Below are 24,517 nucleotides of genomic sequence, written 5' to 3'. Positions count from 1 at the left end.
CTAGGCTTGGCGGGGAGCTTCAGAGATGGGCGTAGACTCGAAGAAAAGGGGGTGGTAGGTCAGAGTGGCATCTAGTGTTGTGGAAGGATCTCGGCCATATAACAGGAAAAACGGCGAAAAGCCGGTAGTCACCTGTGGAGTAGTGTTGTATGCATGTCACAAAAGGCAGAATGAGGTCCAAATCGCAGTGGTCTCAGCCAACATACTTAGATATCACGTCCCCAAAGATACGCTTGAATCTTATCGTCGAGCCATTCGTTTGGGGATGGTAGGTGGTGGTATTCGGGTGAATGATACGACAGTCGGCAAGGAGTGCGTCGACGACTTCAGAGAGGAATACACGTCCACTGTCGCTGAGAAGTTCATGCGGTACGCCGTGACGGAAAATGAAGTTCTGCAAGAGAAAAGATGATACGTCGCGTGCTGTGGCAGCAGGCAAAGCAGCTGTTTCTGCATATCACGTCAAGTAGTCGACAGCGACAACTACCCAACGGTTTCCGGAAGCCGTGAATGGAAGATGCCCGTACAGATCGATTCCAGTGCGGTTGGAAGGCCTGGCTTGGCAAGCGATTAGCTGGGTCAGACCAGAGATGTAATGAGGCAAAGCTTTTCGTCCTTGGCACTGCAGGCATGACAGCATGTACTTGCTCAAAAAGGTGTACATGCCTCGCCAATAAAATCGGGAGGAAAGCCAAGCGTACTTTTTTAAGATGCCCGCATGTGCGCACTAAGGGTCAGCATGGAAGTCTGAACATATTGCAGCGCGAAGATGGCGAGTTATGACCAGTAACCATTTCCGACCGTAAGACGGTAATTTCTGCCATAAAGGAGGTCATCGCGGATCTAAAAGTGAACCGCTTGACTGCGCAATGTTCGGAAAGATGCAGAAGTCGACGGGTCTGAAAGGAATCGCAGAAGAGTGCTGATCAAGTCATCCTTACGTTGCTAAGACACCATGTCGCAGTTAGCTGAAAACGCAACCGTTTCGTCCCCGGCAGAAAGACACGCAGAGATTTCCGATGATACAGTTGAACGCGATAGGGCATTGGCGTCAGTGTGACGTCAGCCAGACCTGTAGACAACCCGCATGTCAAACTCTTGCAACCACAAAGCCCAGCGATATAAACAGCTGGAGGGATCCTTCAACGTGGATAACCAACAAAGTGCATGATGATCAGTGACTACGTCGAAATGGTGACCATATTGGTATGGTCTAAATTTTCCTTGAGCCCATATATTTGCCATACCCTCCTTCTCTGTCACAGAATAATTGTTCTCTGCTTTGGTGAGGGTGCGGCTTGCGTATGTGACTACGTACTCCTGGAATCCCGACTTGCGCTGGCAAGTTGGGATTCCAAGAGGTACACACCACTGGCATCAGTGTGTACCTTAATTGGAGCAGTCAGGCTCAGGTGACGTAAGATTGGCGGTGAGGTAACAGGTGGCGCAACTTTTTGAAGGCGTCGTCACTAGCGGGTGACCAAGCGTAACTTTTTGAGTCATTCCGTAGAAGTTCAGTCAAGGGGGTGGTAATCATTACAAAACTTCGAATAAAGCGGTGGGAATACGAGCAGAGGCCAAAAAAGCTGCGCAGATCTTTTCGAGATGCAGCCTTAGGAAACTCTGCAACTGCCTGAAGCTTGGCGGTGTCAGGGTGAATACAATATTTAGAGACAGCATGGCTGAGGATTGTGAGCTGACTTGTGCCAAAGCGGCATTGTTTCAGGTTGAGCTGAACGCCAGCGTCAGTTAGGCATTGTAGTACTTCATCTAGCCTGTGAAGATGCATGGAAATTCTGGCGAAAATATAACAATGTCATCTAAGTAGGACAGGCATGTTGACCACTTCTGACCCCGCAAAAGATTGTCCATCATCCACTCGAATGTTGCGGGCGCGTCGCAAAGACCGAAAGGCATGACGCGGAATTCATAAATGCCATCAGGTGTGACAAACGCCGTTTTAGGCTGATTTTCAGGCGTCATAGGTACTTGCCAGTAGCCACTCCGTAAGTCAATAGATGAGAAGAATTCCACACCTTGAAGGCAGTCAAGGGTATCGTCGATTCTCGGTAAGGGATAAACGTCCTTTCGAGATGTTTTGTTCAGACTACGGTGGTCAACACAGCGAATCGACCCGTTCTTCTTCTTAACGAGAACGACTGGAGATGCCCAGGGGCTATTCGAAGGCTGGATGACGCTACGCTTGAGCATGTCAGCTACTTGGTCACCGATAACCTGGCGCTCTGTCGTGGACACGTGATAGGGTCTTTGACGCAGTGATGCATTAGTGCCCGTGTCGATGCGGTGATACACAGCTGAGGTGCGGCCGAAGGGACTATGCGGGCAGTAAAAGGAAGAACGAAACTTTTTCAGGAGTCGCAGAAGCTGAGCACGTTGCGAAACTGTTAACGTGTCGGCGATGGTGCTCAGTATGTCAGGTCTAGTAGTCTGTGGCGAAGAGGCACAGCTCAATTCAGCAACTTTGTGTTCGGTGAAAGAACCAGTCGGAATGTCAATAATTGCTGAAGGGTTGAGACTGTAAACACGACCAACACACTCCCCCCGAAGTAGTGTTACCGGAATGACAGCAGATTTGAGAAGAGCAGTCTGCTGACGCCGTCATGAAGTTCCAGAAGGGCATAAGGTAGTAGCGAGCACTTGCGGCGAAATAAAAATGGCAGATGGCGTAAAAAGGGCACTCGACTCGGCGAGCTCGTTGCAAGACACCATGGCAAGGGCAAAAAAGGTTGCGGTGTAATAACGTATTCAGCAACAATTAAAATAATTGCGTATAAGACTTTTATCCGTCCGATCCTCGAGTATTCATCTGTGGTTTGGGACCCTCATAGCCAAGTAAATATTAAAACACTTGAAATGATTCAAAGAAAAGCAATCCGATTTGTATATAATCGCTACAGCGCTCTGACGTCCTCCAGTGAACTGTTAAAAAAAAGCTGACTTGGATACATTGCAGGCAAGACGGCAACGCGATCGACTGAAGTACATGTTTCTACTTTACCACGACAAGCTACGCGTAGACAAGCACGCGTACATAAAAACGGTTCACCGCCGATCAACTCGTTCCGAGCATCCAAAAAAACTGAAGGAATATTCCTGTCAAACAAAAGCCTTTAAAACCACTTTTTTTCCGTGCACTGTCACTAATTGGAATGCTCATTCTGCCGATCTGGTGAACTGCGAAACTGTTCAGTCGTTCATGGAAAAACTTAAACACCAGCAACCCACTTGATTTTGATCTTTCTTTGCGCTTCGCCCTCAATTTTTGCACTGCGCATCCTGAACAGGCTTCCGTTTATGTTCCACTTTTATCACTTTTTTTCATATAAATGCGTTGTATTTTTGAAATGTTGCCGATTTTTGAACCGTTATATGATATTTGTTTCTTAGTTCGGTATGAGCAAGTGTTTGCCATCATAGTTTTTTTTGTACGTGTACGCGTAAACCACTACAATTGTGTAAGTACTGGCGCTTTACTTTGATGCACTAGTTCTTCATGGTGTAGCTCTACGTGACGTGTTTCCTTTCCTGTTGTATTTTCATATTTGTTTCCTTTTTTGTATCACCCACCCCTGCCTACGGCCTCATGTGTGAGGCTGGCAGCACTTCTGAAATAAATAAGTAAATAAATAAATAAATAAATAAATAAATAAATAGTTTGTCCAAAGCTTCAAGAGCGTCATATGAAGAAGCGTCGCTTAACACTTCAAATGCCACCTCAGCGCGAGAGCAGTCGATGACAGCCTTATTAGTGGAGAGAAACTCGCCACCCAAAACGAGGTCTTGGGAGCAGGAATTCAGCACCAGCAATTCGACGACATAAATGAGGCCCTCAATCGCGATGCAAGAACTATAGGCAGTGGCCGGCGTGGCGTTCTCTGCGCTGGCTGCATGAAGTGATATGCTTTCTAGTGGCGTCATAACATTTTTGAGCACGCGGCATAGTATGGCTCTGACTTCTAAAACTGCGGCACTAGTGTCGGCAAGAGCGAGCGCAGTGACGCCGTCCACATATACGTCGAGAACATTCGTTGGTGAAGAGAGAGGCCTTTATCGTTTCGCGGGCGACGCAGTTCCTGCCTCAGGAACTGCGGCAATTAGTTTTCCCGCTCCCGCGATTAAGGACGACGACGCATCGGCGATGGCGAGCGGCGTCGAGGTGATGGCAAGTGGCGGTTAACAGGCGGGTGGGGGTCGGCGTACTATGACATCTGGTCGGAGGCTGAGAGCCTGTGAAAGAAAGGCGCGGTCCCACGTAAGGGGCTGGTTTGAAGCTCTGGTGGTAGTTTTGGTGGTAGACAGGGACGCGCTGACGGCAGTATCGCGCTATGTGGCCAGGTAGGCCACAAGCAAAGCATATTGGCCGATTGTCGAGTGTACACCATTGTCCACTACTCTGGACGGACCTTGTCTGAGCGAACCGAGGAGGGGTCGCAGCGGCATGGCCGATGATAGTGACGCAAAGTCTGAAGAGGTGGTCTAACGGCCACTTCAGCATAGCTTAGAGGTGCATTTACCTCGGCACAAGCAACAAAGGTCGGCAACGGTTAAATGTTACGGGCAGATGGCAGAGCTGCGCAAACTTGCTCTTGGATGACCTGGCGAATGTTTTCTGGCAGAGGTGACGGTGGTTTGCCGGCTGTTGATAGCAGCGATAGCTGACCAGCGACCTCAGCACGAACAAACTCGTTGATCTGCCATAGCAGTGACTGAAGGTCCGAGGTGGTCGTCAGGCTTGAGAGGGTGTCATCCGGGACGTTAGGGCGTCGCATGAAAAGACGCTGTCTTCGGAGCTCGTCGAAACTCTGACACAACTCGATGAGCTCAGAGACAGTGACAGGGTTCTTCGAGAGCAGCATTTGAAAAGCGTCGTCGGAAATGCCTTTCATGATATGTCGTACCTCGTCTGTTTCCGCCGTCGTCGGGTCGACACGCTGGCAAACGTTGAAGATGTCTTCGATGTAGCTAGTGAATGTCTCACCAGTGTGTTGGGACCGGCTTTGTAGGCGTTGTTCTGCGCGAAGTTTGCGCACTCCAGAACGTTCAAAAACATCTGAGATGCAGATTTTGAAGGTCGTCCAAGTGGCGATATCCGCCTCATGGTTTCTGTACCACAGCTTGGCAACATCCGTCAAATAGAATATCACGGTATCAAGCTTCGTGGGATCGTCCTATTTGTTAGTAGCGCTCGCTCGTTCATAAGATTCCAGCCAATCCTCAACGTCTTTTTGTCTGGGCCGCTGAAGAAGTCGGGTTCTCGCAAGAGCTGTGCACCGTGACAGCCCCTGCGTGGAGAAACCGGTGGTGGTGTGAAGACAGCGTCGTCAGGCTTGACGGACGGCAGCTTTCGGCTATGCAGTTCCAGGACTGGGGAAGACCGCAGCACTCTCCGCCAAAATATAACTTAAATGCAAGGTCAAAAGCAGTAGCAGCGTCGATACAGAAGCAGCTAGAGTTGGCCGAGTATACAGGCGTCGTCGCAGGAGCAACCAGGCAGTCCTCGCTTGTGCCTCGCGCCCACGTATTGATGTCGCTGCAGTAGTGGGCATTCCTCTTCACTATATATATATATATATATATATATATATATATATATATATATATATATATATATATATAATATGGCTACCAGTTAGTAGTGGCGGCTATGTACCTACTGCGACAACTGCTACTAATAATTTCTCCCACATAAATCGCAGATGCACGATCAACGGCTTGAGAAACTTCGCCCGTTAAAAATTGCCAACCGCATGTGCCCACGAAGGAAGCCCTAGTAAATGCATCGTAGAGTGCTTGGGCTATCGCGTAAATGTTGCGCAATTGCGTATAGTTCGGGAATACTCCATTATTTTATTTTCATTATTCCTATTTATTGAATAAAATAAACACGTTGCCTTTATTGTCAAGTAACAGCCAATGAAAGACGCTCTTGGCGGAAATCCAAACGCGCAATTAACTGCCTACATATACGTAGTGACCAGGGAATGGTTGTGCAGCGTTAGCAGCCGTTTATAGGGTCGAAGCGCCTAAGGGCGTGGGTGATTCCCTCCTCTGTAGTTGTAGTGCTAGTATAATGTAGCCAATAGTAAAAGAGGCGCTCAATACAATGCGTTGTGTGTATAAGTTCGTGGGAATAATATACTAAGATGGCGTTAGGGCAGTTCACAGCATCGAGTTACGGTATATATTACCTTTAGGTAGCAGATTTGGCATTAGGGCTGCCATCTTGTCTGCTGAGACGTCCTGTCATGCATTTAAGCTGCCCCTTCCCTATGTAGGGGCCGATGCAGCTCGGCAGCTCCGTACGTAAATTTTTTTATTTAATAATAGAGAGTTTTAGTACTGCGTACGCTGCGTACGTGGCGGCGTTGCGTACGTAAGGACGCCACGTTCTGCGTAGTGCGCATGCGCAGACCGCAACGCGCACGTATCGCGTTACGTACGCAGCCGCTACGTACGCACGCATGAGATGCGTGCGTGCTCACGTATGAGCTGATCGCGCCGCTCTCCAACAAGTTCGCGACAGCGCGAGACTTCGTTTTGCAAAATGGCGGCATCGAAGGCAAGCACCGACCGGCTCTGTGGCTTAAAATATGGCCATAATCTGCCTGTAACACTTGGATTGGCTCACATTGGCTGTCAACAACACGTGCTTCTATTTTGATCTACCAGATGGCGCAGCACGCTTCTCGCTCGTTACGTACGCGGGTACAACGGCGTACTAAAAGCCGATTAGTGGCGAACGACGCCACGTAACGCAAGGCGCTTGCGTGATGCGTACGTAGCGCCATTCCGCAGTACTAAAACTCTCTAATACTATTAACCCTCACTTGAGGGTCATAACAGGGAGGGAGTACAATATGAGTACAAACAGAACACCTAAAAAAACCACTAAGCAATAAACACAGGAAAACAGAATGGGCAGTACTTCAACCATTACCAAAATAAGCATCAATTTCTCTGTCAAAAGTTTGTACATCGGTACTATTAATAACATGTTGGGGTAAAGAATTTCATTGTTCTATAGCATCCGGGAAAAATGACCACCGAAAGATGTCAGTTTTCTCGCTCGTTCATAACCCGTCTCTGGCGCATCGACTATCGCCTCAAATAAACAAAAGAAAAAACTCGCATAAATGCTGGTCTATAATATTGCTAATGCTATATGTTGTTCGATAGCAGTTACCATAGCAAGATAGTTTTCTTTTAAATAGCAAACACGAAAGCCTTGACATGTCAAGAATCGCGTACACTGTTCGCGACAACTTGAGCGCCGCAAATCACTCGAAGGAACAATCGCTAAAACTCTCCCTCTGTGTTTTACAAATAACGTAAGCAAACGTGTATTTTCGGCATATTTATAACTACCTGTGCCATCCTTCCATCATGACAAATACGCAGCATTTATTCATGGCGCTTCGCCATATAACCAGGAAGTGGCCCACCGGGCACGTTCACCCTCTCAATACCCCCTGAATTTTTTTTTGCCATGGCATACAGAGCAATAAATAATCATTTCAAGGGCGTGCCCTCCCGAAATCAAAAAGTTACCACCCCCTTCCTCTAAAATATGTCTGGCTATGCGCTTGACAAACGACTCACGTTCACTTAAACGGGCAACACAAAACACAATCACAACACCAACCAAAAAGATTACGCGCTCAGTGGGATCGCCTCGCTGTACTGCTTGGGCATCGGTGATGATGGCGCGAGTGGCGTGGTGGTCGCCAGCACCGGCACGGCCGTAAAGCTGGTTTTCCCTAAAATGTAAGTCTTTCGCGCACGTGAAACCGCATGGCAAATGACGGCACGAGCGACGAGTTCTCTCTAAAGTGCCACAACTCCCTACATAGAGGCAGCAGTTACTTCATCACCATATCCACGGAGCGAATGATCTTGAGTGGGGTAAAGCGTCAGTCCATCCATTCGTATGTCCATCGTCCTTGCTCCGGGCGTTCGCCCGTCCGCCCATCCGTCAATGATTTCGTCTTTCCACCCGTCCATGCTTCAGTTCATCCGTCCGTCTGTCTGTCCGACCATGCTTCCGGCCATCTGTGCAACCGTTCGTGCATCCGCGCTTCTGTCCGTCTATCCGTGCGTGCTTCCGTCCGCACGTCCATATATGCGTCCATAGTCCGTCTGTGCGTCCATGCATCCTTCCGTCCATCAGTCCGTCTGTGTGTTCCATCCGTAGGTCTACACACACGGAAGGACGGACGCTTTGCCCTACTCATCATCATTCAGCCCGTGGGTATGCTGGGATTTTTAACTAGCAGATGCTGCCTACGGCAGCGATTGAGAGGAGAGAGAGAGGAAGAAGAGCGACTGTTTTGCGGGTGTTTTTCTAGACCGGCACAAGACGCGAGCATGCGGCGTGGGCATGGTGTAAGATATAAACAATTTTACATGCGAAGCATTTCTTGTGGAACTTCAGCGAACTTGAGCGTAATTATTTATCTAGCCGTCTACGACTCCTAGCTCTCTTGCCGTTTGGATAATGTTATCAATACCAAGATTGGTATGGCATAAAATCATTGTATGATGAGCATAATTGTTTAGTCATAAAATGAAAATCGAGATATCTTTGTGTTGAGTTGCATGATTTATATTTTATGGTCTTGCTGCTCTTCCGGTAGTTTAGTTCACCTTACATTTAGCGAAACTGGCATGGTATGACCTGACTGCACAGCGAACATAAATGGCAGACCCTAATGTGAAAATCAGGACATGCATGTTATGGTTTACTTGTTATGACATCTCATGACTACATGCCACGTTCATGACACGCTTGCGGCCGTCGCGCTAGCTTCACATGTACCAGATTTGGTGTTATGTGACATGAATGGATGACAAATGTATATGACTAGTGCAAACATGATAATCATGACATGTAAAACATGACTACATGCTACGCTCACAGCGAGCTCGTGGCCGTTTACATAGTTCGACATATATCGTATTTAGTGTTGCTTTACGAGAATGGACGGCGAAGATAAATCACACATAGATGACAAGCATGATAAGATGACAATGATACGGGTGTCATGTAAAACATGACTACATGCTACACTTATAACGCACTCACATCCCTTTTTTTAGCTCCGTAAATACCCAATTTGGTACCACGTGACGTGAATAAACGATGAAGGTAAATGACACGTCTAAGCATGATAATAATAATATGCGTCTAATGTGAAACATGACTACACGTTACGCTCATAGCATGCTCACGGCCATTTCGCTAGCTCCACATACACGAAATTCGGTATTCCCTGAGGTGAATAAACGACAAAGGTAGATGACAGGTCTAAACATGATAATCATGTTATGTGTGTCACGTGAATTACTTGCTACGCTCATAACGTGCTCTCGGCCGTTTGGCTAGGTACATTTGGAATCATGTGACGTGAATGGACGACGAAGGTTAATGACACCTCTAAACATAATAATCATGTTATGCTTATCAGTTGAAACATGTTTACAAGCTACGCTCCTAGCATGTTTGCAGCCGTTTCACTTGCTCCACATACACAAAGTTTTTTATTACGTGGCGTGAAGAGACGATGAAGGTAAGTGGCACATCCAAACATGATAACCATAATATGCAAGTCATGTATGCCATAAATACGTCCACCTCGTAACGTTGTGCTAATAATAAAGTGGCATATCGACCTTCCTGATTCGTGCTTTGCATATCATCGATTCGAATAGTACTTGAGATCTGCCAATTTTTCGTTTATATTTTAAACCGCGGACACGAGACACGAGCTTACGCAGTGAGGATGTGGAAAGCGCCGACGTTGAAGCGCGACATCGCGCGACCATGAAATGTTGCGCATTTCAAAGAGACATCGGCAGCTCGGACCCGGCGAATTCTAAGAAGCAATTCGCATGGCTTACAGGTTGTTTGCCAGAGAGAAAGGGCTAGCCTTGACACTGTTTTAGAAAAAGATTCTATGAAAACGTTATGCTTATGCAACGCCAGTTGTGGGTTCGATTGGCGTATCTATTTAAAAAAAAGACTATAAAAATTGACTAAATACCCTTTTTATGCGGACGTACTGTGAATTTAATGTACATTGGTGCTCCAGTGCTAGCCATGCTGTTATAGCACTATGGTAAACGTAAGAGTTGCATTTCCTTGACTTAGTAAGCTATATTAAAGCGTTCCGCCACCCTGGATGCATGCCAATAAACGTTACTTATAACTCACATAATTACCTTGCCATGGGAGCTTCAATTGATTAGTACTGACATGTGTGATCTAAAGTAAGTGTTGACATCACATCAGACCATAAGCCACCTTTGAAATGCCAGTGTAGTCAACTTGTCTGGTTAGGCCACGAGGTGCACAGGACTACAACATTTAGAAAAACGCATTCATTGACAATGTAAAGCTTGGCTCAACGCCAAAAAATAAATGCAGCGTGTGCAATTACTCGCCAAGTGTTTTACATCAAGTCTTTTCCCACCAAGCGTGAGATCCACCGCGTTTCTATTTTTTAATGTTCTGATGTCCAATGCCAAGTGTACCTCCCACCAGATCAGGGGTCTTGGGTAGCCTCCCTGCATTGCATGTGTGTTTTTTGGCACTTTATGAGGTAGCTTTTCTTCATAGTGCCAAAGCCCTCCTAGCCAAACAATGCAGATTTCGCACCTGCGGTAAGTCTTAGTGAAGGTCACAGCAGGTGAGTGAGCGTATGGTGATCAAGCAGGTTTATTCAAAAGCGTGCGATCGTGTGGCCATGCTTCTCGTGTCATACTTCGCACATCATCTTCTATGCAAAGAAGGTAAAGGGTGTTGGTATAAAAAATGAACACTGCAGCACTAACATTGAGAGCGGAATTTGATTACGTAGCTACCAATAAAACAGCGGCAATGTTTACCTTGATACAACGAAATGACTGATTTCAACCCATAAAAGTGTTTTTGCATAATTCAACGTAGTTGGTACAGTCACACTGTTTTTTGACCGGTGTAAACTTCACAGAACAAATCGGTGCTTTTTGTGCTTTCTGGCGAATGTGAGCTAAAGCACTTCATTCATCTCTTTTCGAAGCATCTCGTTTCTACAATATGCGGATTAAAATTGGCCATTTTTATTATCAAGTAGAATTTTTGCGGTCAAACTAATTGAATTTTGGTAAGAGCTTTGGAATAAGTTTGGAGAGAATTTTGGAATAAGTTTAGCTTATTATTGATTCGTCTATAATAAAACATAAATTGAGTATGTGTTGATTACTCTATGAAGTGGTAGTAAAGTGTAGGCATCAGAAAATCGGCATCTTTAAATCTTCTGGACATTAAAAGTGTCCTGATAAAGCCACTGTCAGCTGGAAACAAAACGTTGGGATATATTTTTACGGGGACAAAATACAACACACATAGATGCGGCAGCCAAGAAGCGTCCACTACAGAGAATCTTCGCGAATGTGGAAGCTAGAAGAACCCGCACTCTCTACCAAAATGTAACGGGGAAAAAAGGCGTTGCAGAATATATTGACAAGGTATGTACACTACCGAAAACCAGGCATACAAGGCAGAGCCACGTTCACGCGGATATTCATCTCTAACATCGTATTCATCTCTAACATCGTATTCATCTCTTCGTATTCATCTCTAACAGCGCTTAATTCACAGCACTATCGACCCATAAAAGTGCCCGATAGTGGAAAATTAGTTAGTATTTTCTCGTGGGAGGTGGTGGCCGAGCTCTGCACCATTGTGGCCAATCCTGTTCTTGTGAGGGAGTGAATTATTAAGTGTGGTCACAACTGAGACGGCTCCCAGGCATTTTTATAGACTGATATAACAATTATTCTTTTCAGCATCATAAATCGCAAGTTTGGGCGCTTTTCGCACCCTGCAGTTGGCGTAGAGTGCACCGATGTTGCTGATGATACGGAAACCCTTCATGTGTGGAAACTTGCCTTCCAATTTCTGTGCCACCGATAAATACATTGTGTAAAGTTTCCTTAAAAGAACCCATTATCTGTGTCTCTCTTCACTAACTTGTACTGAAATATCTGGTCAAGCTTCGCAAGTTGATGACTACGCACGGCCCTTTTTGGAAAGGTGTTTTTCAAGTAACAGCTGCCTCTTCGCGCTCGCATGCGCTGCAGCGTCAAGGCCACCAAAACAGCGGGTGAAATTTTACGTGAGTGCGAGAGTGCTTTTGCTAAGAAAATGCGCTACGAATGGTGGACTTTACTGGTTTAGCGCCCTCGCTTGGTGCATATACGCTACATTTGATGCGAAGTCCCAGAGAAATCAGTAAACATGTATTCCCTTCTCATGCCGCAGGTTGAGTACAGCAAAAGCCTAAAAGAATGGATTGAATCGCGTGAGTACTTCACAACCAACGACAGGACTCGTGGTTACAGCACGCTGCTTCAAGTGTGGGGAGACCGCTCCAATATTACTTCTATAGCGAAGAAAATTGTCGAATACGAAGACAAACGTAAGAAATATTATATTATTCTACGCGCGATAACGTGTGCGTTGTTCTTCAGCAAGACCTATTAACGGAAATGCGGAAACTTGTTTGTTTGAGAAAGTATCTTTTCTTTTTGTTTTGCTCTCTCCGAGGCTGTACAACGAAATAATAATTAGCTCATTCTGCATGAATTTTATCATTGCATCTTATTACTATCATATTGCTATGGCGAAAAAATGCCCTTACCTTGAGACCCAAAAGACCTTGGTCCAACGAGTCCAGGCAGCAGTGAACGCCAACCGGGTACCGTTCTAGGGATTCCTACCTACCAGATGTGCATGCCGTCATCCTATGGGGCGGTTTCTGCATACCTTCCTTGTTTCTGCAAAATCTTTTTACTATGCACCGCCATGCACCACCCACTTCTCGCTTCTCTCTGTAAATGATGTTGTATACCAAAATGTGTGCGCAGATATTTGCGTCCATGGCGGTAGACTGATCTGAGCATCGGGATCCTTCCTGAGCTGCCCTGGCATAACGCCGTGTGCCCGCGCTCACAATCGTAATAAATTTCAGCCACGCAGTCAAAGAAAAACAAAGAAAGAAAGTGCGCATGTGCCGTTTTCATACCCATATCAGCTCTAAACCTGCTCTAAGTGCCTTGTAATCCCCCTCCTTGTGTTGCTATCCGTACGCTCGCTGGCATGAAAGCGGAGAGAAAGGTGCTGGAGCGTGTGAGAAATTCGTGTAACTCCTGCTGTACTCAACAGATCCTAAAAATTGTAGTGGCGTGTGATTTGTGAACTGCCTTGCGTTTTAAAACCATTTTATCACAACTAGGAAAACCGTGGCAGGGTCTTTTAAGTTCGTTATCGCTGATACTTTGGGTTATTTGTGCTAACTATATTGTGTTATTCTGTATTTGTTAACATTAACGTGGTTTAGCGCATCCCAAGCGTTGTCTTAGGTATGTGAACACTCAATTTTGTGCCTGGTTACGCCGCATGAGGTCTATGCATAAATGCAGGTCTGGGCTGGCTCCTAAAGTGTGCTACGCATCACACATACAAGCACACACGCACGCGCACTCATGCACGCACACAAACAAGCATGCACGCACACAGTGTCATGTACATGTATTCCTCTTATATTCTGTTTTTTTCGTGTGGTTTTAGTTTTTTTTTTTCAAAATGAATTACCCACTTCCCAAGGCTCTTTCATCGGGTTCTTTCCTTGTGCCATGTTATCGCTAGGGTACATTAATTTTCCGCTCCTACATCTATTCACGCAGCACTCCTGGGAATATGAGCCTTTCAAAGAAAACAAATAGGATGCAGTACTCATAAGGACGGAAATTTGTACGCTTTCGCTGTAAATTCATTCCCTTCTTCCACAAAACGAAGCGCAATTTAATTTCTCAAGCCACTTAATTGCTATTTATCTACCAAAAGCATTGCCTTCGCGCTTGAATTCCTTTCATGAGTACACTTTTGCACCCTCATGAGCAAAAGCACTGCTGTTGTTAACAATGAAATTTTTATGTGTTGTATCTTGTTTCAGTTGCTTATATTCAAAACTCCGACTACATTACCCCACGTGAACGCCGTCTTTTATTGAGGCCTATCCACTTCATGGGATCCATAACGACACCGTATGTGACGTCAGGTGGGCATTCATTTTTTCTAAGCACATGCAACTGTCTTTTGACTCAAGTGCGTGAATTTGGCGTGATGCTTTCTGGAACCTTATCAAGAAGGCTCGAGCAAAATGTATGCACAGTGTTGTGACTGGCACCCGAGCTGATGAGGGAGCGGTGCTCTTTAGATTCTCAAACAAGTAACCAACCAGCCGGCTGCCTATGACCGCCAGGCATTGTCCCTCCTAGCCGGAGGGTGAGACGTCGTGTCGCCACGATGCCGTAAGCCGTTCGAGAGAGGACAACAAATACAGCATCTTCCTTAGAATAGACGCTAGTGGCCGCCACAAATCGCCCCGCTAATTAGGCGAGCAGTTCGGCCACCCTTTGAAGTATGCTGCCATGAGCTTGGGACTCGTCGACCAGCGGCACACACATGACGAGGAAGAGCCCTGCTGGCGCCACCTTGGACTGCAGAGTCACGCCTCAATATTGGACATTCACGTGGGCCGTGTATGCTCGTCTTCTCGCCTGTTGTGTGTGATCTGTGATTGGACAGTACCATCTGCACATGTTACCTCATATAGAAATCTGGGGAGAACATACCCTTTATAATGAGCCACCCGGCTCATTCGAAGGAGCGCCATGTAGAGGAACGCGAGATTGATGATTTTAATTGATTGATTTGAGGGATTTAACGTCCCAAAATCACTATTTGATTATGAGAGACGCCGTAGTGGAGGGCTTCGGAAATTTCGACCAAATGGGGTTCTTTAACGTGCACCCAATTCTGAGTACGCGGGCCTACAACATTTCCGCCTCCATCGGAAATGCAGCCGCCACAGCCGGGATTTGATCCCGTGACCTGCGGATCAGCAGCCGAGTACCTTAGCCACTAGACCACCGTGGTGGGGCGGAACGCGAGATTCGAAAGCTCGCCATGTAAGAAAGAGCTCTTCATGTACGAGAGCTCACCATGTATATATTGTAAATAAACCTTCTTCAAGTCTCTGTTCCTCCTGCCTCGACAACTTCATGCTGGACCTCCAGTGCCTACAAACCCCAGTCACAACAACAGGTACACACATTTACACGTCTTTGTGAAGAAGAAAAACCCAGTTTCGCCAGATATTTGGGATAACTGCTAACTTTATAGGATAATAAAACACTGTGGCTAAACTATTCATTGGGGAGGCAGTTGCCCTGCAAATTCAAAAGCTTGATGTATCGAACCTCCAAAATCACACCAAGGCCACATGAAAAATAAAAAAAAACTCTTCTATTTAGTGTACCAGAAAACGCCGGTCAACGTGCAGGGGTTGACGCAGAGCCAGTGATTAATTATATTAACACAATGTGCTGTAAACTGAGACAGTACACGGATCAATCAATGTTGGCTGGTTTATCTCAAATCACATGGGCTTAACAGCCATGAGCTAATTTGAAACAATCTTGTTCGAATACTAGCACTTTAAAATACTTGATAATAATTAAAATATTGTCATATTCACTGGTTTCACGAGTGAACTCGGAGGGAAATGGACGAGCACCGTCTCGCAATCGAAATATTTATTTCGAAAAACCAGAACAAGAAAACTATGCCGAGTAGTACACATGTGACCCAAAGTAAGACAGTAAATCAAATAACTTTGCAATGAGCCAAGCAGGTAACCAAACTCTTTACCTTTAAATAAAGTGGACGCACGACTCACGCATGCATTTACTATTCTCTTATACTGAAAATCTTCGATAAATTCACGCGTTAACTTGTTACTGCACCTAGAGTGCCATTCCGCATATACGAACACCAGAGAGTAGCCACATGACGATGCGACATTTGATGGCATAGGTTAGGCTTATTAGACTATTTGTTATGCTCATTTCAGTGAACGCTCATAAAGCTGCCGCTTTGTACAAAGTAAGATTTGCCGCAAATAAGCAGAATTCATTCTACAAGGCCAAGCTTACAAGTTACGTTTCTTGACAAGTATTTAGCTTCATAGCAATAAGTTTTCTCTTCACTACCTGACGTTTTTTTGAAATGGGATTGCAAATTTGAAAGTTTTTCTGGAGCTGGAAACAACTTGTTACACACCCTATCTCTATGCCTTAACTGCTCAAGCTGTGGGAAAGTTTAGAGACATACGGCGGAAGCGATAGTTTATAATATTTTTGCACTAGTGCCGGCACAACAATGGTGACGGTAAAACGAGAAAGCTAAGCACAGCATAGCTCTCCACTTTCGCCTTTCGAGATAAATCTTTCACTTGCAAGAGAGAGCTTGCCCTGTCCACGCTCTGTTCTTTTCGTCTTTGTCTGCATAGCGCTGCGTCTGCCATGGAAGAATTCTAACCAGCCCAAATTTCCATTCTACAACAATTCACTTCTCCTGCAAAATTATTTTCATGCTAGGCCGCAATGCAGGCCTTTGCTCGTTTAGGTGGTTACTATTTACCACATTGGATGCAATTCGCCTCTAAAAGCGAAGCATTTCTTAGCGAACTTCGGCGACTTTGAGCGTATCTATCTATCTATCTATCTATCTATCTATCTATCTATCTATCTATCTATCTATCTATCTATCTATCTATCTATCTATCTATCTATCTATCTATCTATCTATCTATCTATCTATCTATCTATCTATCTATCTATCTATCTATCTATCTATCTATCTATCTATCTATCTATCTATCTAGCCGCCTACAACTTTTAGCTCTCCTGACCGTTTCGATAATGGTATCGATACCAAACTTGGTGTGATATAACATGACTGTAAGCAGAACCCCTTTGACTAGTCATAACATGAAAATCACGATATGTATGTCATGAATGTCATGAATTACATTTCATGGTCTTGTTGCTATTGCGGTGAATTTGTTAGCATGACATGTTGCAAAACTGGTATAGTACATGACTGCATGGCCAACACAAGCCACAGACCCTATTATGAAAATCAAGACAAGCATTTCATGTAACACCTGACTACATGCCACGCTCATGATGCGCTCGCGGCTGTTTCGCTAGTGTCTCATTTACGAAATCTAGTATAACGGGACGTAAATGAAGAGCAAACGTATGCGATTGGTGCAAGCATCATAATAATGAGATACGTGTCATGTAACAACATGACTCCATGCCACGCTCATGATGCACTGGCGGCCGTTTTGCTTGCTTCACTTATACCAAATTTTGTAATACGGGACGTGAATGGGTGACAAAGATATGATTCTGGTGCAAACATGATAAACAAGAGATGAATGTCATGTAACAACATGACTACATGCTACGCTCATGAAGCACTCGCGGCCGTTTCGCTAACTTCACATATGCCAAATTTTGTATTACGTGACGCCAACGGATAACGACGGTATGTGACTTGTTCAAACAGGATTATCATCAAATGCGTGTCATACGAGACCATGACTATATCCCTCAGTCAAGGTGCCAATACATTTAAACGTGACTCGGTGCACGTGCTTGCTGGCGTTCATTTCGTCCCGTCACGCCGGCGTTTCCACGCCAGGAGCCGGTCACGCGTTACGCTGCGTTGCTTTGACGCATGCGCGTTTCAGCACGTCCGGCGTCCCTCCGTCCCGAAAAGAGGGAAACCCAGTGTTGTCTTGGTAACGCATCGGTGCAAAATGCAGCACGTTGCATTTCACGTAGTTTGCCATCGGGCCGCGCTGACGGACCCTGGTCGCGCCTGGCGTCAGACTATAGAATGCTCGCGTTTTGCTAACGTAGCGTCGCTGTGCCCAGCGTGCGCGCGCGTCAACGTTGCGTTAGAGCATCTTGGGACCTACATTATGCGCTTGCAACCATTTTTCTAGCTCCACATATACCAAATTCTGTGTTACGTGACGTCAATGGATGACGAAAGTATGACTGGTGCAAACATGATAATCTTGAAAAGCATATAATGTAAGAACATGACAACATGCCACGCTCATAGCGTGTACGTGGCCGTTTTGCTGGTTTCACTTATACTAAATTTGGTGTCATGTGACCTGAATAGGAGACGAAGGTAAACGACACAATGAAACATGATAATCATGACACGAAATTGATCAACGGCATCATTTACCCCCACTTCGTAACGGTCCATGGGCTGATTTTAAAGTGACATATCACTCTTTCTCAATCTTGCTTCACATTTCATCAATTATCACTGTGCGCGGGATCTGCCAATTTTTCGTAGTGAATTGTTCATGCGCATGTTTATTGGCGTTATATTTTTCTTGCTTTGTTATGAGGTGCGAAGCTCATTTTTTGCTCATTAGTTGTACTATGTATACTTTTAACATATATACCAGCAACTGTTATATTTATTGTTGCTAGTGCTGTGTAACTACACTAATGTTCCCACACATATTGGGTCCGAGTAGGCCCTGCAGTACTGTAAGTACACTAATTCACAGGCTGCTAGTTCGTCGAACTGGTGTGACAAAAGTTTCAAGTTCTCTCAAGTGAATATTACCACTGAGCTTAACTTGTCTCATATACGCACGAAGAGGGAACTCCATTGAATGTGCTCAAATCAGATACACCAACTTTAACCACCTTCACTATCCATGGGTCTTGGACATGTGAGCTTACATTTTGGTATTTTTTCCAGTTGAATGGTCAAGGTACGTAAGCAAGTACACCAACAACGTCTACAGGGGCAAGGACATGATCATGCTGAGGTTTCCCGTTCTCAATATTCTGGTCGAAATACTGAAGTCACCGTCTCTGGGACGCAAGGGCCTCATGTATCTGGTCTTCTGGAGCATCTACACACAGCTGGAACATTACACAAATCCGTTGAATTACGGCGAAGAAGAGATCTATGTGCTGCGTACTTGTTACAAGAGAGTCTACGCAGTCCTCAGTGTTCCGCTCACCAACCCCTACTTGCAAACGGGTACGTTCGTCTTTCGGCGATATTGTTACGGCGTTCATGCCATATGCAGAGTCCTTGACGTAACTGCAACCAAATAATTCTAACAATGACACTGTATACCTCTGTCTCGCAACGGTTCTGTCTCTGTGGACTAAGACCACCAATTCCCTATACCGCGAAGAGATGCTTGCGCTCACTCGTTTCTCTGCTGGCAGAAGTGCGCACACGAAGGGTTTTTACTTCAGAGACTGAGGTAGTGGTCAAACATTCTTTAACAATTAAAGGAATAGAGAGAGCTGATTGGGTTGCGTCCTTACTGGCCTCCTCCCCTCGGCAAGCAGCTCCGTCCGCTTCTGCTCAACCAGGGCCTTATGGGCTTCCAGGTCCTTACAGCCGATCACGGCCGCCTTTCAGTCCTCTCTCGTGGAGTTAGCGTTCAGAAAGGGGATAGATCAGACGCGAAATCGGAGAAGTATATGGATAGGCCAAAGAACGCATTCGTTGAAGACTCATCTACAAGTGCGACGCTACAAATTAAGTTTAACCTCTGGGTGTGTAAAAGGCCTTAACAATTAAAGGCATCAATATATCTTCCAATCGAGCGTCGAGCATATAGTTCAGCATTTCTTTCAATAAAAAAAATCCCACATATCCACGAAGTGAATTTTGATGAAGAAGCTTGCTTAACGGGTCAAATGTAGCAAATAAAGAAATGCTCTGTACATATCCTCAATCATCTTAATACAAAGACGTGACAAGAGAGTAGTTGTAGTGTGATTGTGTATACACGTTACGTATACGATGTTTATTATTTATGTTTTATGTACTTTATATAGATATTTGCATTCTGATGCAGTATATATATTTGGTTCAAGAGCCTATATACAGATCATATAAGCTCACAAGGACGTTTTTCTTTTCGTAAAATCACTTTAAATCGTAAAATACAAAGGCAGCAAATCTTCAATTATAGGATGCTGTGAAAACTTCAAAAAGGGTCCTGATGGTGAGCCTGCGCTGCAGCCGCTTTGCGAGCCCGCCGCGCTGCCACCTTGGTTTCGGCTGTGTTCAGAGTGGCGTTCGGCGAAAGAGAAAGGAAGCGCCCCAAGAGCCAGTGCTATATATGAAGGCGTTGCCACCTATTGGTCTCCTACCCAACAAGAGCACGTGCCGAGAGTGGAGCGAGCATCGCCTGAGCGGTCGCGTGCCATCTAGTGGCGCTCTTGAAATGAAGAGCACACCTGTGCTCTTAGCGGGAGCAATGAGCACTAGCGTACGCACCGGCACAACGACGAGAGACAAATCCCTAGCAAAGAGAGCAAGTGCCTACAATCACAAGGCGAGCATCAAGGCGGCGTGTTGGATAATAAGGCAGATTGTAGCTAAGGAAGCTACCACGCGTTCGCGGTCAGAACTAGGCTACATTTGCTTTGCACTTCACACGAAGGCTTCGAATAACGTCAAACGGCTCTTCTTCCTCCTCGCATGGATTTCCTTCTTTATTTTATAAAAGAGAGCTTCCGAGCATCTCGTTCAGTTCATTCTAAGACTGCCATAGGTATACCACCTAAGTTAATGGCATTGTGGGGGGGGGGGTGGTTCAAAGCATCACGGGCAGGAAGGGGGGGGGGGGCGGGGTTCAACGGTGTTTTTAAAAGTGTTCTATACTGGTTTGCGATGTTACCTTTGCGGTTAACCTTGCCTGTGATTACGTTGTTAACTTGGTTCATTATCATGCATCGCGTGAACGTGGTAATGGAAACTCTCGCGATGTTGTCTTTTAGTGAACGCGCATGCTGCAAGTTTTCATTGTTGAACAACACACACGAGAAATATCCTACAAACACTATCAATTGTGGATCAAGATACAGTGCCTATAAGCACACTGCGCTTTATAGGGCCAAACCTCATAAGCGCGAAAATGCACGCGACAGCGACGAGCGACGCGACGTAGATCGTCTTCGCACGATCAGTCGCTAGCGCAGGCAAACCTCATTCACGCGATGGCTTCGGCGAGCGAACTGCACTGTTGCTGGCATGAGGCCGTCTACTCCCACCAAGAAAACCGCCTAGTGAGCGGTATGCAATTAAAAATAAGATATATTGTTGTGTAAGGGAACGGAAAGTGTTTATGAATGCTTTGCAGCACTTCTTTTATATTCACATGCGTAAACATTGCGTTATTTCTTGTTGCGCATACGTGACTCGGGCAGGGTCACGTACACCTATGTAGTCTTTGTCTTTTCCGGTTTTTCGCTATTGGCTGCTTGAGCCCAGCACTTCCGGGCGATGAGCGACGGTTTGCAAATCTGGAGAACTGAGCAATCGCGCAAAAACGAGCACGCGACACGACGCGCGAACGCCCTGTTCAGTCGCTCATAGCATCGCTCGTCGCTGTCGCGTGCATTTTCGCGCTTATGAGGTTTGCCCTTAACTGTCCAGTGACGAGAACGCCTCTGGCAGTGGTGCGCGCATCCGTGGGGGGGGGGGGGGAGAATAGGAGCCTTCCGTCGGGATCAGTCCACCGCCCTCTCCCATAGCAACAGCAACGGGCGCGCGCACCCCCAGCAAGTGGAGCCCCCCCCCCCCCCCCCCCCACACGGAGGAAGTGCCCCACCATGTCTCTCGCCGTTCACTCTGTCTCTTCTGTGCGCCCCATTTTCCCGTCCGCTCGCGCCACAGTCTCGACCATAGAGTTTCAAAAAGTAATGCCTAGAGGGGAATGTGGCGCTAGTGTCTGCGCGGGCTCCTTAAGCGGCGCTTGTACTCCCAGTAGAATTATGAGAGATTCGCGGGAGTATATATGAACTTATATTTAAATGAAACTTACTTTATTTATTTGTACGCAAGCTTTATTGTAAAAGGCTTTTTGCTACGAGGTACGAAAAGTGAAACCTGGGCAAATTTATCCACCAGGGTATGCATCGCTCTGCCATTGCGTTCCAGATTCAGAATCAATATTTAAATATTTATTTTTTACAACACTTGAAAACAAACGTGCTTGTTTTTCTCTCGAAAGTACGCATTATCTATTTATGGAAATAACAGTATAGTATTAGGTGAGAAACACTTGACGTTTCGTCTTCTGCGACGCTAAGTGCGTCTGTCCAAGTGGTCTGCTCTCAACGCACCTCTGGTTCTGTTATAAAGCCGACCAAGCGGAGCGTTACGGTACATTTACTTAGCTTCGTCATCGCTTTGCAGTTGATTTAAAACAAGTGTAGGCAAGAAGCACTCGTGAAAAAACATAAACTTGATGCAATATCCTGCACTGGCATGAAACGCTACATCTATGCGCAGCGGTGAGTGGGTGAGGCCTCGTTTAAACTGTCAAATACGACTCCTAAAGCTCGAACATCACAATGAAACAAAAGACCTAGCAGTCTTCAGCTTCTTCGAACAACAAAGGCACTGCTTCAGCACTTTTCACAGAACCTCACTACCAGCGCTGCATGAAGAACGAAACTGAAACTGTAGAAAAAGGTTTGTAGACGGTTCGCTAGCTAACCCTATCCAATCCTAAGCATGTACTTCCCATATTTTTAATAAGGGTACATGATGACAGCGCCAGATTCCTCTCTAGGCATTATTGTATGAACCTGTATGGTCTCGATCATACCCTGGCTCGGTGCGAAACGCCAACGCCAAGCTGAGAACGCTGTTTGTTTCGTCAACGGCTTTTTTTTTATCTCAATGCCAGTGCAAACACGCGCTTATCGACGGCATCGACGAGATTGATTTATTCATTGAAAACTTTATTGCACTATTTACAATGTGCTCTCACTTGTGAGCTTCAGCACGATGAAAAAAAAAAAAAAACACGGGTGACCTCAAACTGGTCAGCTTGTTACTGCTGGGCAGGGAATGGCGATCGCGCGCAAGGCAGCACACCACAGGTACAGTGTCTAGAAATATACTGCCTAGTGTGCTGAGCGCGCGCATTCCGTACGAGAGAGCGTGGCCCCGCATGTGATTACTGCACTCAGATGCCACAAGCGGCGCTGCTTGTCGAGAGGGTGTACAAACGCGCGATATAAATTCATCTCGTCCTGTTGCTGCCAGGGCCTCGCCGCGTTTAAAACAGTGTGTTACAGCTACCACCTGTATTACTGTGAAGTTCGACGGTGTCATATGTATACTGCAACACCCTGAGATGTTAAAAGCTAAGCGGCAATGCAAAGAAAGGACGTGTACTATGCCGCTGTGTCCAAAAAAGTTATCGGTCGAAGAAAGAAAAGGTGTCTTCTTCCCCGCACTAACGGATCCAGCGCGGTTTTCTGAAACAGAAGGCGGAATCCGAAAACTGTCGTGTCAGAAAAGCATTCTGAGAGTGACTCCATCGAACTATCTTTTCGAATTAGGGTGAACAGTGTCGGGTACAAAATCGCGGTTCAGGCATTGTTGAAAAAAAAAGAAATAAACGTGGGCAGGCTAGTACTGTAAGAAGAGAAGTTGGAAACAAAAAACGGCGCTTGGTCTGGTTTCTCCGCCGATCGGTAGTTTTCCTTGACATCGTGGTGCCGAAATTTTCGTTCGGGCACGTTTCCTTCATCGCACGACTCAAGGGGACCTTCTACTCGTCTGCGTCGTTTTGCGGGCGGCGATGACTGCAACGGATCGTTCCTGATCGGCGTAGACCGGACTACACTCCAACACCAGATCTGATGGATCGCCTCAAGACCAAGTGCTCCGCTCGACGAGCCCAGAACACCAAGCTCCTGCAAGAAGCAAGGCCACTGCTAAGTGACCCTACCACAAACAAGCCCAAGCTCACAGGTATTTAAAACCGTTTGTCAGCGAGCAACAACGAGCTCTCGAAGATCAATGATGCGCTTGAGAAGCACGTAGTGGACGAGGAGCTCGAAGCTGAGTACGTCGCGGCAGCAGAGCATAACAACAAAGCTACAAGCACGCTCGCTGAGATTCGCTGCAAGATAGACGGTTTGCGACATGGAGACAGTACAGCAGCGGCTGCTCCTCAGAACGCAAACCCATCACCTTATGACGTGCCGACCGCAATTGGCCCAAGGCTGCCGAACCTTGGCATGCCAACATTTAGAGGTGATATACATGAATGATCGGCTTTCTGGGAGCAGTTTCAGGAAACTGTCCACCTGAACAACGCTTTGTCAACAACGACGAAGTTCTTCTATCTACGCCATTATCTTGCAGGTGCAGCGGCAGCTGCGATATGTGGTTTTCCGACTTCCGAAGCCTGCTATGTAGACGCCATCGAGTTATTGAATGAACGCTTCGGAGATCGAAAATGGATCGAGCAACACCACCTATCAGCGCTTCTCAGTCTACCTCACATCAAGTCGGGAAGTGACGTCCGCGGCCTTAGGCGACTTTATGATGCTGTGCAGCTGAATATCCGTTGTCTAACTGCGCTAAATGTTCCTACGCTTACCTTTTCTGCTATGCTGATTGACATTTTACAGGAAGCCCTAGCGTACGACATCATTTTGGCCTACACACGTGCAAAGCGCAGTCAGACACTAAGAGAAAACGGGTATACTGCCAATGTCTGAGCCAAGCATG

The 24,517-nt window shown here is 46.0% G+C and overlaps 1 protein-coding gene across 1 annotated transcript in view; it reads left to right on the top strand.

The window, feature by feature from the left end:
• The window catches only part of LOC142802912 (uncharacterized), a 91,708-nt gene extending 67,654 nt beyond the window's left edge, over positions 1-24,054 (top strand). The window contains exons 6-9 of the mRNA XM_075887995.1: positions 12,323-12,479; positions 14,016-14,120; positions 18,710-18,997; positions 23,774-24,054. Coding sequence (XP_075744110.1) covers positions 12,323-12,479; positions 14,016-14,120; positions 18,710-18,997; positions 23,774-24,054 — 831 coding nt within the window. The remainder of the gene's footprint in view (positions 1-12,322; positions 12,480-14,015; positions 14,121-18,709; positions 18,998-23,773) is intronic.
• Positions 24,055-24,517: the final 463 nt, after the last annotated feature.

This window comes from Rhipicephalus microplus, chromosome 3, assembly GCF_043290135.1.
Source record: "Rhipicephalus microplus isolate Deutch F79 chromosome 3, USDA_Rmic, whole genome shotgun sequence".
NCBI classification, from domain to species: domain Eukaryota; kingdom Metazoa; phylum Arthropoda; class Arachnida; order Ixodida; family Ixodidae; genus Rhipicephalus; species Rhipicephalus microplus.
This window is presented reverse-complemented; position numbering and strand designations above follow the sequence as displayed.